Raw genomic sequence first — 14,477 nt, 5'->3', positions numbered from 1 at the left:
AGCAGTGGGGAACCCTACCCTTCAGACTGGCCAATCAGACTGCAATCCTCAGGCTACAATGACTAGCTCAAGGATGGGGATATGGCCTAGACTGGACTACTGAGATTCAGCTTGGGAATCTGGGTGGGACTGCTGGGAAGAAGGACCTCTCTGGGCTCTGGAGGCACCAGGCAGGTAATTTTTTTTTAAGGTTTTATTTATTCATGAGAGATACACAGAAAGAGGCAGAGACACAGGGAGAAGGAGAAGCAGGCTCTCTATGGGGAGCCTGATGCAGGACTTGATCACAGGATCCCAGGATCACACCCTGAGCCAAAGGCAGACCTGAGCGAAAAGCAGACGCCCAACCACTGAGCCACTCAGGCGCCCCACCAGGCAGGTGATTAATATCCTCACATGTGAGCTCCTTGGGAGCAGGGGATTTTTGTCTGTTTTGTTGACTACTAAGTCAAACCTCCTAGAATAGTTTCTGGCATACATCAAGAACTAAGCAAAGATCTGTTGAGTGAGTGGATTATCCAAATATGTCCTTGTTCCAGACAATAATCCCACCTTTAGTCCCCATCGACAACTGGAGAGACCACTTCGACTTAGTACAGGCGGCATCTGGGAATTTTGGAGGCACAGGAGAAGCAGCTAATAAAGGAGGCTAAGAGTGCTCTGGAGTGTGCTCTGGGGCCAGGTGGTCCTGGATTCAAGTCCTGGCTCTGCTAATTACTTGCTCTGACCTTGGGCAAATTTCTCAACCTCTTGGCGTCTCTAGTTCCTCTTTCTCAAAATGGAGATCATTGTTCTTGGCTTGTAGGGAAGTTGGCACATTCAGGGCTTGTGCATGAACGGTATCAGGTCAGTGAACAGCTCTGTTCAGTTTCTTCATCTATTAAGGCAGTGTTAATGCTTAAGCCTTAGTGTTCATGATGATTTTTTTAATGTATTTATTCATGAGAGACAGAGAGAGAGAGAGAGAGAGAGAGAGAGAGAGAGGCAGAGACACAGGCAGAGGGAGAAGCAGGCTCCATGCAGGGAGCCCGATGTGGGAACTGATCCTAGAACTCCAAGATCACGCCCTGGGCCAAAGGCAGGCACTAAACCACTGAGCCACCCAGGGATCCCCTGTATTCATGATTATTAATGCTACTTTATACTTCTTTTTTAAAGATTTCTTTTTTATTTTTAAGTAATCTCTACACCCAGTGTGGGGCTTGAACTCACAACCCTGAGATCAAGAGTTGTAACCTCTACCAAAAGAGCTGGTCAGGCACCCTCACTTTATTACACTATTTTTACTGCCTTCTTATTTTCTTTAAAGATTTCATTTGTTTATTCACGATAGACAGAAAGAGAGAGAGAGGCAGAGACACAGGCAGAGGGAGAGGCAGGCTCCATGCTGGAAGCCTGACACAGAACTCGATCCCGGGACTCCAGGATCACACCCTGGGCCAAAGGCAGGTACTGAACCACTGAGCCACCCAGGGATCCCCATCTTTACTGCCTTCTTAACAATATCCTTCTCTGCCATTAATGTCTAGAAGCATATTCATCCTCCTGACCTCCCACAGAGCAAGCGGTGGCATGCGACTCAATTCTGGCCAATAAGCAGTGAGGGCAGTCTCCTGTGGGCTTTTGGGAAAAGACTTTTCTACTTGAAAAGCATGCTGTTCCCAGCCCCCCACCCCAATTCCTCATACACACACAGACACACACACAAACTCCCTCCTTTGGACAGTGCTGTATAAAGGCTCGATGTCTGGTGCTCCAGCAGCCCTTTGAAGCCTCGAGGAGAGTTATTGACTGAACACAAAGATGGTAGAGACAGAAAGAGTCCTCAGGCCCCTAATGACACCACTAACTCCAAACCAACCACAGAGCCACCTTCCTCCCCCAACAAAAAACATTCTTTTGATTTAGGCTTAATTAAGATTTACTGGCTGGATTTTCAATTAATCACGGATAAGCACAAAGTGGTTCGTATCTTGTTCTTTCTTTCACAGTAAGCAATATATGATTTTTGTAAATTTAGTTGATTCAGAAAACCTTGAAGGAAAAGAAAACAACCACCTAAAACCCAAAAGTAACATAAAATGTGTTCCCGTTTCAAAAGAGATAAAAACAGCTGCCCAGCACACTAGGCCCTCAGGGGAGGGTAGCTGCTGTGGCCCTTTGCTCATCAGAGGTAGGACCTGGGGGGTTTGATAGCAGAGGGATAGCTGAGTAGAGAGGGGGACCAAGGGAGCTCCTGCCGAAATCACCAGCTATGTGGGGGCTTAGGAGTCTTAGGTGGGGCCAACTAGAGCAGGAAAACAGGAAAAGAGGAGGAGTCAAGAGTCAAGTCAAGAAGCCGGATGGCGGGTAAGACTCCAGTGAGGGGCAGAGGCACATCCTGGGGGGCTGAGCCAGGAAATGACTACAGAGTCTCAAGGAGGGGTGAGCACAGAGGAGCAGACAAGGTGTTTGGAAGAAAATGTCAGAACTGGTTATGCTAAAAAAAAAAAAAAAAAAAAAGAACTGGTTATGCTTATGTTTTGAAGAAGGAGGAGGGAAGGGTGAAGAAAGAAGAGTAACAAGATGAAGGAAGGGGAGGAGGAGGAGAAAAAGAAATCAGGCTTTTTTAGTGCCTCCCAGCAGGCAAGTGCCATCAGCAACCTCAGATGCTGAAAGGGCGACACAGGCGCCCTCTCCTGGCCACTCCGCATAGTGCAGCCTAGACAAATGGACTCCTGGGGACAGGGACAGTCTCAGGCTGCGAATCAACCAGCCCGCACAAAAGGGCTTCTTAAGGGGCCCCTGGGTGGCTCCGTCGGTTAAGGGGTTAAGCGTATGCCTTCGGCTCAGGTCATGATCCCTGGGTTCTAGAATCCAGCCCCACATCGGGCTTCCTGCTCAGCAGTATCCCTGCACTCTCTTCCCCTCCCCATCACTTTCTCTCAAATAAATAAACAAACAAACAAATAAATAAGTAAGTAAATAAGTGAATGAATGAATGAATGAATGAATAAATAAAAATATTTTTTAAGGCTTCTTAAAGAAGCCTCCTGCTCAAAAAACATGGACTAAAGATTTAACAATGTGAGCTCAGGCAAATTCCAACAAACTCCTCTGCATGTGAAGGGTGGGCCAGAAAAAACGAGCAGCGGGATTAAATGGATTAAAAACAGCTGACAGCACAGGTCTCTCATTTGGCTCTCTGCCAGCTCTGACGGCTGGCCGAACACAAAGAATGTCAAAACTAGACTCTCACAGAGGGCTGCAGCAAGAGTCTCCAAATGTATTTAACAATGTCTGCATAAGAAAATATTTTTAGCAAGAGCAAAAGCATTTGGGTGGCCACGAACACATAAAATAAAACTTTTATTTTTTTTAAGGTTTTATTTATTCATTTGAGAGACAGTGAGAGCCAGAGATCACAGAGAGGGAGAGGGCGAAGCAGACTCCTTGCTGAGCAGAGACCACGATGCGGGGCTCAATCCCAAGGCTCTGAGATCATAAACTGAGCTGAAGGCAGCCGCTTAACTGACTGAGCCACCCAGGCATCACTAAATATTTTAAAGTATTGATTCCACACCTTCCAATTTTTTAATATTTTTAAATGTACACCATATATTCACGGTATTTTATGTCAGCACTATATATGACTGCTAACTACACACACACACACACACACACACACACAGGATGTGCAACATGTTTCCTTAACAGGAGAGCCTAATAAAAGCAGCCTTTGGAGGTCACCAGCAGCAGCCTAGCTGTCATGCAACATAACTCATGTGGTGCTCTGGGGATTATAAATAGACTCCAGGGAAGTGATTTTCAAATGTTCAGGCACAGGAGGATCCTCTCTGGACAATGTTAAAAATAAAAATGCCCAGCCCTTCCTTCCCCAGATGGACCCATTCAGGGCCTACAGGTGGTATTCCTCAGTAGCTCAGGGAAGCATCCCACAAAACTTGTTTTTTTTTTTTTTTTCCTTCAGATATCTTTCAGTGCACCCAGCCTCTCCACAGCTACATCTCATCTGGTATTTGCTTAGTCCTTATACTGAGCTCTGAACATCAGCTGTGTTCTGTTTGGTTCTTGTTCCAACTTCCTGGTCATTTCTGATTGGACTCATGCTTTCATATCCCTCCTATTTTATCCTTTTCCCATACAAATATAGGCAACACATCTGATCATTCTGATATCCAGTGTTTGCAGGCCTTGTGTTTGGTGTCTGCTGCCTCTCGCTCATGGTGCCTATTTCTCCGCCCAGTATGTAATTTATCATGAGATGTGCCGGAACTCCATCTGGAGGAATTCTCCAAGGCTCAGGCAGCAGAGGCACTCCTCCAGAGAGGCTTTGTCCTTATCAAGGGCACACAGACTTCATTTCACACAGGTTCATTTTCAGTTTGCTATTTCTAGGGCCTTTCAGAAAGTATAATTTAGGTTCCAGAACCCCAAGAAGGACAGTCAGTGGCTGTAAGTTGTCAAAGGAGGCTTTTTTTTTTTTAAGATTTTATTTATTTATTCATGAGAGATACAGGCAGAGGGATAAGCAGGCTCCCTGCAGGGAGCCCAATGTGGACTCGATCCCAGGACTCCGGGATCACGTCCTAAGCCAAAGGCAGGCAGTCAGCTGCTGAGCCACCCAGGTGTCCCTAAGGAGACTTTTTCAATTTCCATTCAGCCCTAAGGCTGTGCCTTTGCATGGTGGGGTTTTTTTCTAGGTCACCCCTTACCTAAGCAGTGCCTTTCCTGGGATTTGGTTTTGCACAAGATGGTCCCCTGCCCAGTGTTCCCACAGGTCAGCCCCGGTTCCCAAGGGCATGTGAATCTGTCCACACCCCTGTAGTATATAAGGCAGCTTCAATACTTACACTCCCCTCCTTGGCTCCTTGCTCCTGCTTTCTCCTTGCTGGGGGCGGCGGTGGGGGTTGGGGTGGGGGGGTGTCGATTTCCTTCCTTGCAAGTACACCATTCATTTCAAAGGATGCTTTAAATATTCTGTGAAACCTCAGGTAGTGAGAGGCCTTCTACTCCCCCACACTGCCCTCTTTGTTTGACTTAGAGCTATAACTCCAACCCTGGCTCCTAATCAAACACAGTAATTGCCCCATGCTGGTGAGAAAGGTTCATGGGAAAGCCCAGCCCCTTCTGCCTGTGATAAGCCCGTGAGTGCTGACTGAGGAAGAGGGACCAATACCATAGCCAGGTGGGAAGTACTGACTGCTGGGCTACAGACAGCAAGCCAGGAGTGTGCAATGAGGAGGATCACACTGGAACGTTTAGCATTAAGGAGATGGTGATGGGGTGCCTGGGTGGCTCAGTCAGTTAAACGTCTGCCTTTGGCTCAGGTCATGATCCTGGGGTCCTAAGATGGAGTCTCACATTGGGCTCCCTGCTCAGTGCAGAGCCTGCTTCTCCCTCTCCCTCTGCCCCTCCTCCTGCTTTATGCTCTCTCTCAAATAAAAGCTGGGACGCCTGGGTGGCTCAGTGGTTGAGCGCCTGCCTTCAGCCCAGGGCGTGATCCTGTGGTACCAGGATCAAGTCCCACATCGGGCTCCCTACAGGAAGCCTGCTTCTCCCTCTGCCTGTGTGTTTGCCTCTCTCTGTTTCTCATGAATAAATAAATAAAATCTTTTAAAAAAATCAAATACATAAAAATTTAAAAAAAAAGATGATGATGATGACAACAGTAACAACGATAATGATGCCTGGCATTTCTATACATTCAACAAACATTTATGCAGCACTTCAGCGCCGCGACACTGTTTAATGCTCTATGGATATTAGCTCACGGAATTGTCATAACAATATAATTTACAGACAACGAAAATGAGGCCCAAAGAAGCTAAATCACCTGGCCAGGGTCACACAGAAAGTGACAGGACCCAGATTCGCACACAGGCAGTGCAGCTCCAGAGGAGGGGTACCTGGATCGCTCAGCCACACTGCTGTTTACTGAACGTGCCAGGCCTATGCTAAGCATATTCGTGCATGCAACAGATCCTCCCTTCAGAACCTGGAGGCAAGGAATCTGAAACAGAGCTCAGGAGGCTGAACTCAAGGTGTCGGCAGGGGAGTATATGTTTCCTTGCCTTTTTCAGCTTCTAGAGGCTGCCTGCATTTCTCGGCTCGTGGCCCTTCCTCCACCTTTTTTTTTTTTTTTTTAAGATTTTATTTATTTACGCATGAGACACAGAGAGAGAGAGGCAGACACATAGGCAGAGGGAGAAGCAGGCTCCCTGTAGGGAGCCCAATGTGGAACTGGATCCCAGGACCCCAGGATCACGCCCTGAGCCAAAGGTAGATGATCAACCGCTGAGCCACCCAGGCGTCCCCCTCCTCCAGCTTCAAGACTAGCAGGGCAGGATGTTCAAATCATTCTCTTTCCTATCTCTCTCTTTCAATTACAATGACCCTTACACTGGCCCACCTGGATGATGCAGGAACCTCTCCCTAGGCCCAAATCCTTGATTTAATCACATCTTTGTCGTGGAAGTTAACACATTCAACAGGTTCCTGGGATTAGGATCTGGACATCTTTGAGGCACACTTATCTTGCCTACTATGAGCAGCAAACTGGAAAAATGACCAGTATACTCTAAAGGAATAAGCAGAAACAAACTGGGATTTTCCTTGCAGGAAAGGTCCCAACCTGCCTGGCATCACCAAACTTTTATTTTCTTTTTTCCCCCAGAAACCCTGGTTTAAAAAGATCCTTGCTGGCAGATAGTCTCTCCTCCGCTGTCCTGCCTGCTGCTCCCCTGCAGTATATTCCAGAAACTTCTGTTCTTTTGTTTGACCCTGGGTGAATTCCTTCACCGCCTGTGGTGCTGGCACCCTCCCCCCATCTGGTTGCCCCACATTTGGTAGCCCTCATGGAGATCCTCTGCAGCTAAGGACTCTCCCCATGCTCTGGGAATTTCTTGGGACTTCTCCTCGAGCCCGAAAGGGTGAGGGAATCGCCCTCTTAAAGGGATCCTTTCCTTCTTCTCTTTTCTCCTTCTGGCCCTCTGGCAGCCTAACCCTAGTACTCCTCAGACAACCCAAGGCCAGGGTGGCTCCCAGGTATGTCTGCAGGTCTAAGGCCAAACAGGTCAGACTGTGTCGGAGCCTGTGGGGGTGAAGGACCTCTTTCCTCTCCTCTCCCACTCTGGCCCCCGTGCGGCCTCCAATCCCAATGTGTGGCGCAGCTGGCAGTGGCAGCTCATCTGGGGCGAACCTGCACATGTCATGGGCTCGGATGGGTCCCTGCCCTGCTGCCAGCTGACTTTCAGCCACCTTGCTTTTCCCCCAACATCCCCTTTTCCTTTTGTTCTCATAGGTCCAGGCACCATCTCGATCTACGGACAAAACGCATTCCTAGGCATCTGAGTGAATCCAACAATTCCACATACGAGACATAGTTCAACAAGAATTCCAGTCCAGGGGATCCCTGGGTGGGGCAGCGGTTTAGCGCCTGCCTTTGGCCCAGAGTGCGATCCTGAAGACCCGGGATCGAATCCCACGTTGGGCTCCCGGTGCATGGAGCCTACTTCTCCCTCTGCCTGTGTCTCTGCCTCTCTCTCTCTCTGTGTGACAAGAAAGGAAGGAAGGAAGGAAGGAAGGAAGGAAGGAAGGAAGGAAGGAAGGAAGGAAGGAAGGAAGGAAGGAAGGAAGGAAGGAAGGAAAAGAATTCCAGTCCATCCCCTGGGAGGGTCCCCTCCCCCTAAATGCCATGGCCCTGGCCACCAAGGAATTCCACTCAAATTGCCTAGTAGCACATTAATCTTTTTTTTTTGTTTTTAAGATTTTATTTATTCATTTGACACAGAGAGAAAGACAGAGTGTACAAGCAGGGAAGCAGCAGAGGGAGAGGGAGAAGCAGGCTCCCTGCTAAGCCGGGAGCCTGACTCAGCTCCATCCAGGACCCCAGGACCTGAGCTAAAGGCAGACGTTTAACTGACTGAGCCACCCAGGCGTCCCAGCACATTAATCTAATACCATCCTCTGGTCTGTCATTGCACAGACCCCCCGCCCCACGCTGGACCAACAAGTCTAGGGAGGGACAGCACCCCCCACCCCCAACTCCAGCATGAAGCAGCTACTGAAGATGAGACCTCTGCCCTAATGCCAAAGACTTGTCATTGTCCATCTGTCAGCAGGGAATGTGGAAGCTGCTTTTAGGCAACAGGCTTGAGCACTGGAAACCAGAGGAAAGGTGAAAGGGCCCAAGGTGGGATCCCTGGGTGGCGCAGCGGTTTGGCGCCTGCCTTTGGCCCAGGGCGCGATCCTGGAGACCCAGGATCGAATCCCATGTCGGGTTCCCTGCATGGAGCCTGCTTCTCCCTCTGCCTGTGTCTCTGCCTGTGTCTCTGCCCGTCTCTCTCTGTGACTATCATAAATAAATAAAAAAAAAAAAAAAAAAAAAAAGAAAGGGCCCAAGGTGACCCCTGGCTAAATGCAAACAGGCCCACTGGGTGGCCCACCTTGAAATATCCATAAGCTCCGGCTGACCAGTGGGCTACTTACAACCAGGCACAGGTACCAAAAAAATCCCAATAGTTCCCCTTCCTCTTCACTGCCCCCTGAACTACAGCCCCCCACCACTGCCTCCCAGCAGACAGTCCCTCCTTTGCCATCCTGCTGGTTTCTCCCATGCAGTGTATCCAATAAACTTCTACCTCCATAAAGAGAGAAAGAAATAATGAAATAAAATTAAATAACACAGATCCTTGCCTCCCCAACACAACGCAATACTGATGATTTATGCTTCTTACACTTACTGTTCTTTCCTCAGGCGTCCACCCTTCCCACCCCAGCCTCCACTGAGAGAAGACAGCCAGCCCTACCCTGCTGAGTCAAAAGAACCTCAGCCAGAGACACAGATGCTAGATGCGCTGGTCAGCACCAGAGGCCTAACCCAGGAGAACACACAGCTGCTATAGGTGCTGGAAAATTCCAATCACACGGGCCTGGCTGGGGATGTGGGGGGAGAGGGGGGAGGAGGGGCGCACAGCAAAGGGCAAACAGCTGTGTGAGGATGGTAACAGCATAAGTTTTTTTTTCTTTTTCTTTTTCTTTTTCTTTTTTTTAATTAATAGCATAATTTTTAAAGTATAAATATAATCAGTCAGTGCAGCCCAATGTGTAATAGCATTGTCAACTAAACCCTGGTCATCAAATTGAGCCTCTGGTCCTTTCTGTCCAACGCGCTCCTCCTTCACTTGGCCCTGTCACGCCCACTCCAGGGGAAATCCTGCCAGTGCTGCCTTCCAAACAAATCTACTGGGTATTTATTCCTAAGGGGAAAAGGAAAGGTGGTCTTTCAGCGGTCACCACCTTAGCTAAGGGATCCAAGTCACCATCACAAATGACGGAACAAACAGCCATCAGGAGCCCCCTGAGGTGATGTCCTTAGACACACCATCGTGTGTGTGGTGTTTGTGCCAAAGATGCTCAGTGTGAATCAAATCAGAGGAAGCAATCAGAAAACTCCAGATTGTGCGACACTATGGGACAACCCGGCTTGGATTCTTCCAAATGGCAATGCCATTAAAAAAAAAAAGAAGAAGAAGAAGAGAAAAAACAAGAATACCAGTATAGAGCAGGATCAGCAAACTTTTCCCATAAAAGGCCACAGAGTCAATATTTTAGATTTGTGGGCCATAAAACCCAATACCACAGCCACAGACAAGATGCAAACCAATGAGTGTGGCTGTGTGCCAATAAAACTTTATTTACAAAGACAGGCAGTGGGTAGGATGGCTGAGCCATGCTATAGATTGAAGGATATTAAAGAGGCATGACAGGGACACCTGGGTGGCTCAGTGGTTGAGTGTCTGCCTTTAACTCAGGTTGCAATCCCAGAGTCCTGGGAGCAAGTCCCGTATCAGGCTCCCCACAGGGAGCCTGCTTCTCCCTCTGCCTGTGTCTCTGCCTCTCTGTCTTTTCATGAATAAATACGAAAGAAGAAAGAAAAAAGAAAAAAGAAAAAAGAAAAGAAAAGAAAAGAAAAGAAGACAATCAAATACGGTGCATGATCCTTGAGCAGACTTTAGATTAAAAATAATGATAAAGAGCCAAAAAAAGGACATTTTGCAGATAACTGGAGAAATCAGAATATGAGCTATATATATTAAATATTAGTTATATATTAAATAATATTGTTATCAATATCATTGGTATCAATGTTAAATTTTTCACATGTGATACTGGTGCTGTGTTATATACAAAAATGTTTTTGTTCTTTGGAAACACTGGCTAAAATATTTAGGAGTAAAGTGTTACGTCCACAATTTATTTTCAAACTGTTCAGAAAAAAAGTGTGTGTATACATATATACATACATACATATACAAGAGTGATGACAAGGCAAATCTGTTGGCAGCTAACAACTGATGAACTAGGTGGTGAAGGGTATATAATTTTATTTTTAATAACTTAAGCTTTTTTTAAAGTTTATTTTTAGTAATCTGTACTATCAACATGGGGTTTGAACACCTGATCCCGATATCCAGCGTCACATGCCCTTCCCACTGAGCCAGCCAGGTGCCCTTTTACCACCATTCTTTCTTACAACTGTTCTGAGGGTCTGAAATTTTAAAAAGAAGGGGGGGATGGGGCCCGCCCGGGTTTGCCCAGGGGCTTCAGGGGTGGAATCGGACAGCAGGGATGCATGTGGAAGGTTCTGGAAAGTTCTACTGCCACTGGGACCTGTTTGGATGCCCAGTGGACCTGTACACTTAGTAAAACACAGTGATTCAACCTGCAAAAAATAAAAAAAAAATAAATAAAAAGAAGGGGAGAAAATGTCTTCAGAAACTGACCTCTCGGGATCCCTGGGTGGCGCAGCGGTTTGGCGCCTGCCTTTGGCCCAGGGCGCGATCCTGGAGACCCAGGATCGAATCCCACATCGGGCTCCCGGTGCATGGAGCCTGCTTCTCCCTCTGCCTGTGTCTCTGCCTCTCTCTCTCTCACTGTGTGCCTATCATAAATAAATAAAAAAAAAAAAAAAAAAATTAAAAAAAAAAAAAAAGAAACTGACCTCTCCTTCCCACTCACTTCCCACCTGGAGTACCATGCTGACCTCCTCCCTGCATCTAACCTCACCCTATGGGGCAGCCTGGGTGGCTCTGCGGTTTAGCGCCACCCTCAGCCCAGGGTGTGACCCTGGAGTCCCGGGATCAAGTCCCACATCGGGCTCCCTGCATGGAGCCTGCTTCTCCCTCTGCCTGTGTCTCTGCCTCTCTCTCTCTCTCTCATAAATAAAATCTTTAAGAAAAAAAAAACAACAACACCTAACCCTATGATTGCCAAAGGGATCCTATCAACCTGTGCCTCAGACCGTGTCCTTCCTCTGCTAATAGCCTTCAGTGAGTCTCATCCGCTTGGGAGTAAAGCCAAAGCACTGAAGTGGTCCACAATCCCTGCACAATCTGCCCCTCTTTCCACTACTTCCTTCTCTCTTCAGTCCCCGTCCCTTTGCTCAGGCCTCCTGGCTGTTCATCACACATACCAGGCAAACTCTCACCTCAGGGCCTTTGCATGTGCAAGAATGCTCTTTCTCAGATACCTGCACAGCTTGCTCCTTCCTCTCCCCCTTATTCCCAATGAGGTCTCCCTGACCCCCCATCTAAACTTTCAGCCTTCCCCCCAGACAGTCCTCTTTTTGCATCCCTGATGTTTTCTCCAGAGCAAGTACTGCTATCTAATATAATTCATATTTTCACAATTTATTTTTTTGGTCGGTTCCCCCCATCCCTGCCCCAAGAATGTAAAATCCCCAAGGACAAGATTTTTCGCTTTTTTTTCTTTTCTAACATCTATACAACAGCCATATCTTTGTGCCACCCACTGACTTAACATTTTATATCCATTTACTCCTCACAACATCGTAAGTATTATTTACAGCATAAATGCACATACAGCCTATACACAAAATGGGAATAATAACAGGGTCTACCTCATAATTTGAGGATTTAGTGCTGAAAGACTATGCAATGCTTAGCATAGGGCCTGGCACAAAGCAAGTGCCCATTAAATGTTGCTATCATATATAACCCATCGTACAGAAGAGAAAGCGAAGCTCTGAGGGGTAAGTGACTCAGGAGTCGTCGGGACCAGATTAGAATCCATGTCAGTCCCACCCAAGAAGTCACTTTCTACCCCACGGCGCTAAGACACATCACAGTGTTTAGGAGAAAAGCAGTGGCAGGAAACAGAAACCAGCCCTGGGAACCCGCAGTGCAGGGTTTCAGTCCTGACTCTGCACAAACTCCCATGTGTGACCCACGCAATTCACTTCTGGTGTCAAGGCACATTTTCTCTTCTGCAACCTGGGGGGAGTCGTTTCCCCTCCCTGATATGGGGACAAAAACAGTGTGAGGGTCCGGGCAAGGAGGTGGCAAAGTGGTTGAGTGACTGCCTTCGGCTCAGGTCATGATCCCGGGGTCTTGGGATCAAGTTCCTCATCAGGCTCCCCGCAGGGAACCTGCTTGTCCCTCTGCCTCTGTGTATCTCTCATGAACAAATAAATAAAATCTTAAAAAAAAAAAAAAAAAAAGTGAGGGTCAAATGAGAGCCCACAGGAGAGCACTCTGGTAACTTCTCCCTTCCGAAGATCTGCACTTCTGGAGGAGGCCCCACTAAACACCAAAGGACCGCCAATTCTGCAAACTTTAAGCACCCAGACTTAGAAGGAAAACAGGTACGTTCCCCTCAACCATCTGGCCTTGGAGCAAGCTCCCCGCTCTCCCTCGACATCATCCCCAGCCTGTTGTCTGGTGAGATTCTCCTCACCCTTCAGGTCCCAGCACAGAGGTCTCCTCTGCCATGAAACCCTCCCTGAACGCCATGCCAGGCATCTCACCTCCCAGGACGGGAGAGAAACTGAGGCAGGGAGTGGGGTTTAGGAAACCAAACTATCTAGGGATGGCCTGACAAACGACCAGGTCCAGTCCGTCCTCGGTCCCGCCCCTACCTCCTCTCCGTCCAGGGATGTCCCACCCACGTTACTCCTGTCCCCCGTACTATTGGTTCGTCCACACGTCAGTCTCCACGCGCTCTCTTCTTCTATTGGCTGGTATTCCCAACTAGGGCACCAGCACCCTGCCCCGCCCCCTGCCCCACGGCCGTTCTTACTATTGGGCTACCTGCCTGCCCTTCTTCCAAGGAACCTCCCTATTGGCTACAGGACTTTGCCGGTTGAGGCTGTGATTGGTTGTAAACAGAAGCCATCCCCTGAACAACCACCAGAAAGGGGTTGGAGAATGGAAAGGGTAGAGGGACGTGGGGTCAAACTCACGCTGAGCCGGCGGGAGGCAGATATAGGTCTTGAAGAACTCGCTTCGGCGGGCGGCCTCCTTAATGCGGTTGGCAAGCGGCTTGCTGACCTGCCGGATGCCCAGGTATAGCAGCTTCGCTATAGGGAACGCGCCCACCACCATCTTGGCGGTCGCACGGGGCACGCGCAAGCTTGCTCACTGGGCGGGGCGCCTCCGATCTCTCCCTCCTCCCCCGCCCGCTCGTCTCCGTGCGTGCGTACGTGCGTACGCTCAGGGGTGGAGCACTGCAGGGGCGCTCTCTGATGTCACCGCGTCGACGCTGACGCCTGTCGTCCGATCGCTGAATATGCAAATAAAAGGCGGAAGTGAGGCGGGTCAGGGGGCGGTGCCGTTAAACGGCCGTTCGCGGGAGCGTGGTTGGATTCCCACGCCCGTCTTGGCTGCTGTCACCGTGTTCCTTCGTGACGTCTTGTACCTAGGTGGCTTCCCCGCTTGGAGGAGGCTCTTCATTAGTCCTAATTAGGGCTAATGAGTCCCAAATACGCTTTCCCCGCAGATGAGAGCTCTCACTGGGAGTAAGAAGAAACCGACCGTGTAGTGAAGGACCTGGGCTGGGAATTCCCAGCTCCGCCATTTACATGCTGGTGTGAGGCCAGTGACGTCACCTTTCTGGGCATCAGTATTCCCGTCTGCAAAGTGGGAATTTTAATAACACCTAACCGGTGCACCTGGATGGCTCGGGTTGAGCGTCCGCCTTTGGCACAGGTCGTGATCCCAGGGTCCTGGGGTTGAGACCCGTATCAGGCTCCTTGCAGGGAGCCTGCTTCTCCCTCTGCCAACATTCTCTGTCTCTCTCTGTGTGTCTCAGGAATAAATAAAAATAAAATCTTGAAAAATAATAACAGCCGTGTTGGGGAGTAGTAAGGCTTGCATGCGAATCTTGCCTGTGAAAATAGGGAGTGAACCGTGCTAAGTGCTTAGAATGGTGCCAGTGACAGTAAGCCCTCGAGGAACATTCCGTATTGCTCTACGGGTCTGAACACTGACATCGCTCACTCCAGCCTGACGGTGCATTTCATCCCCAGAAATAGCTAATCCAGCCCTTTCCTGAATAACTGACCAGTTGAGGCCCAGACAGGGGCCCCGGGGTGGGGGGTGGGGGGGACTGCTGGTAGAAGGTCTCTCAGCTCACAGAAGGTGATAGCCGGAGTCTTGGCTAATGAAACCTCACCC

At 48.8% G+C, this 14,477-nt stretch overlaps 1 protein-coding gene and 1 long non-coding RNA gene across 3 annotated transcripts in view; one reads left to right on the top strand and one right to left on the bottom strand.

The window, feature by feature from the left end:
- The window catches only part of OPA3 (outer mitochondrial membrane lipid metabolism regulator OPA3), a 73,883-nt gene extending 60,159 nt beyond the window's left edge, over positions 1 to 13,724 (bottom strand). The window contains exon 1 of one of the 2 annotated variants that reach the window (XM_025424647.3): positions 13,265 to 13,724. In XM_025424647.3, the coding sequence (XP_025280432.1) occupies positions 13,265 to 13,406 (142 nt within the window). In that variant the 5' untranslated portion in view covers positions 13,407 to 13,724. The remainder of the gene's footprint in view (positions 1 to 13,264) is intronic. The other variant, XM_025424646.3, reaches the window with a different exon arrangement.
- Positions 13,225 to 14,146, top strand: LOC125752566 (uncharacterized). The gene is made up of 2 exons (XR_007402420.1): positions 13,225 to 13,367; positions 13,801 to 14,146. It is a non-coding gene; the product is annotated as an uncharacterized LOC125752566 (long non-coding RNA).
- The last annotated feature ends 331 nt before the right edge of the window (positions 14,147 to 14,477 follow it).

The sequence above is a fragment of the Canis lupus genome, chromosome 1, assembly GCF_003254725.2.
Source record: "Canis lupus dingo isolate Sandy chromosome 1, ASM325472v2, whole genome shotgun sequence".
NCBI lineage: Eukaryota > Metazoa > Chordata > Mammalia > Carnivora > Canidae > Canis > Canis lupus.
The sequence above is the reverse complement of the archived record's forward strand: the minus strand, read 5'-3'. Positions and strand labels throughout refer to the sequence as shown.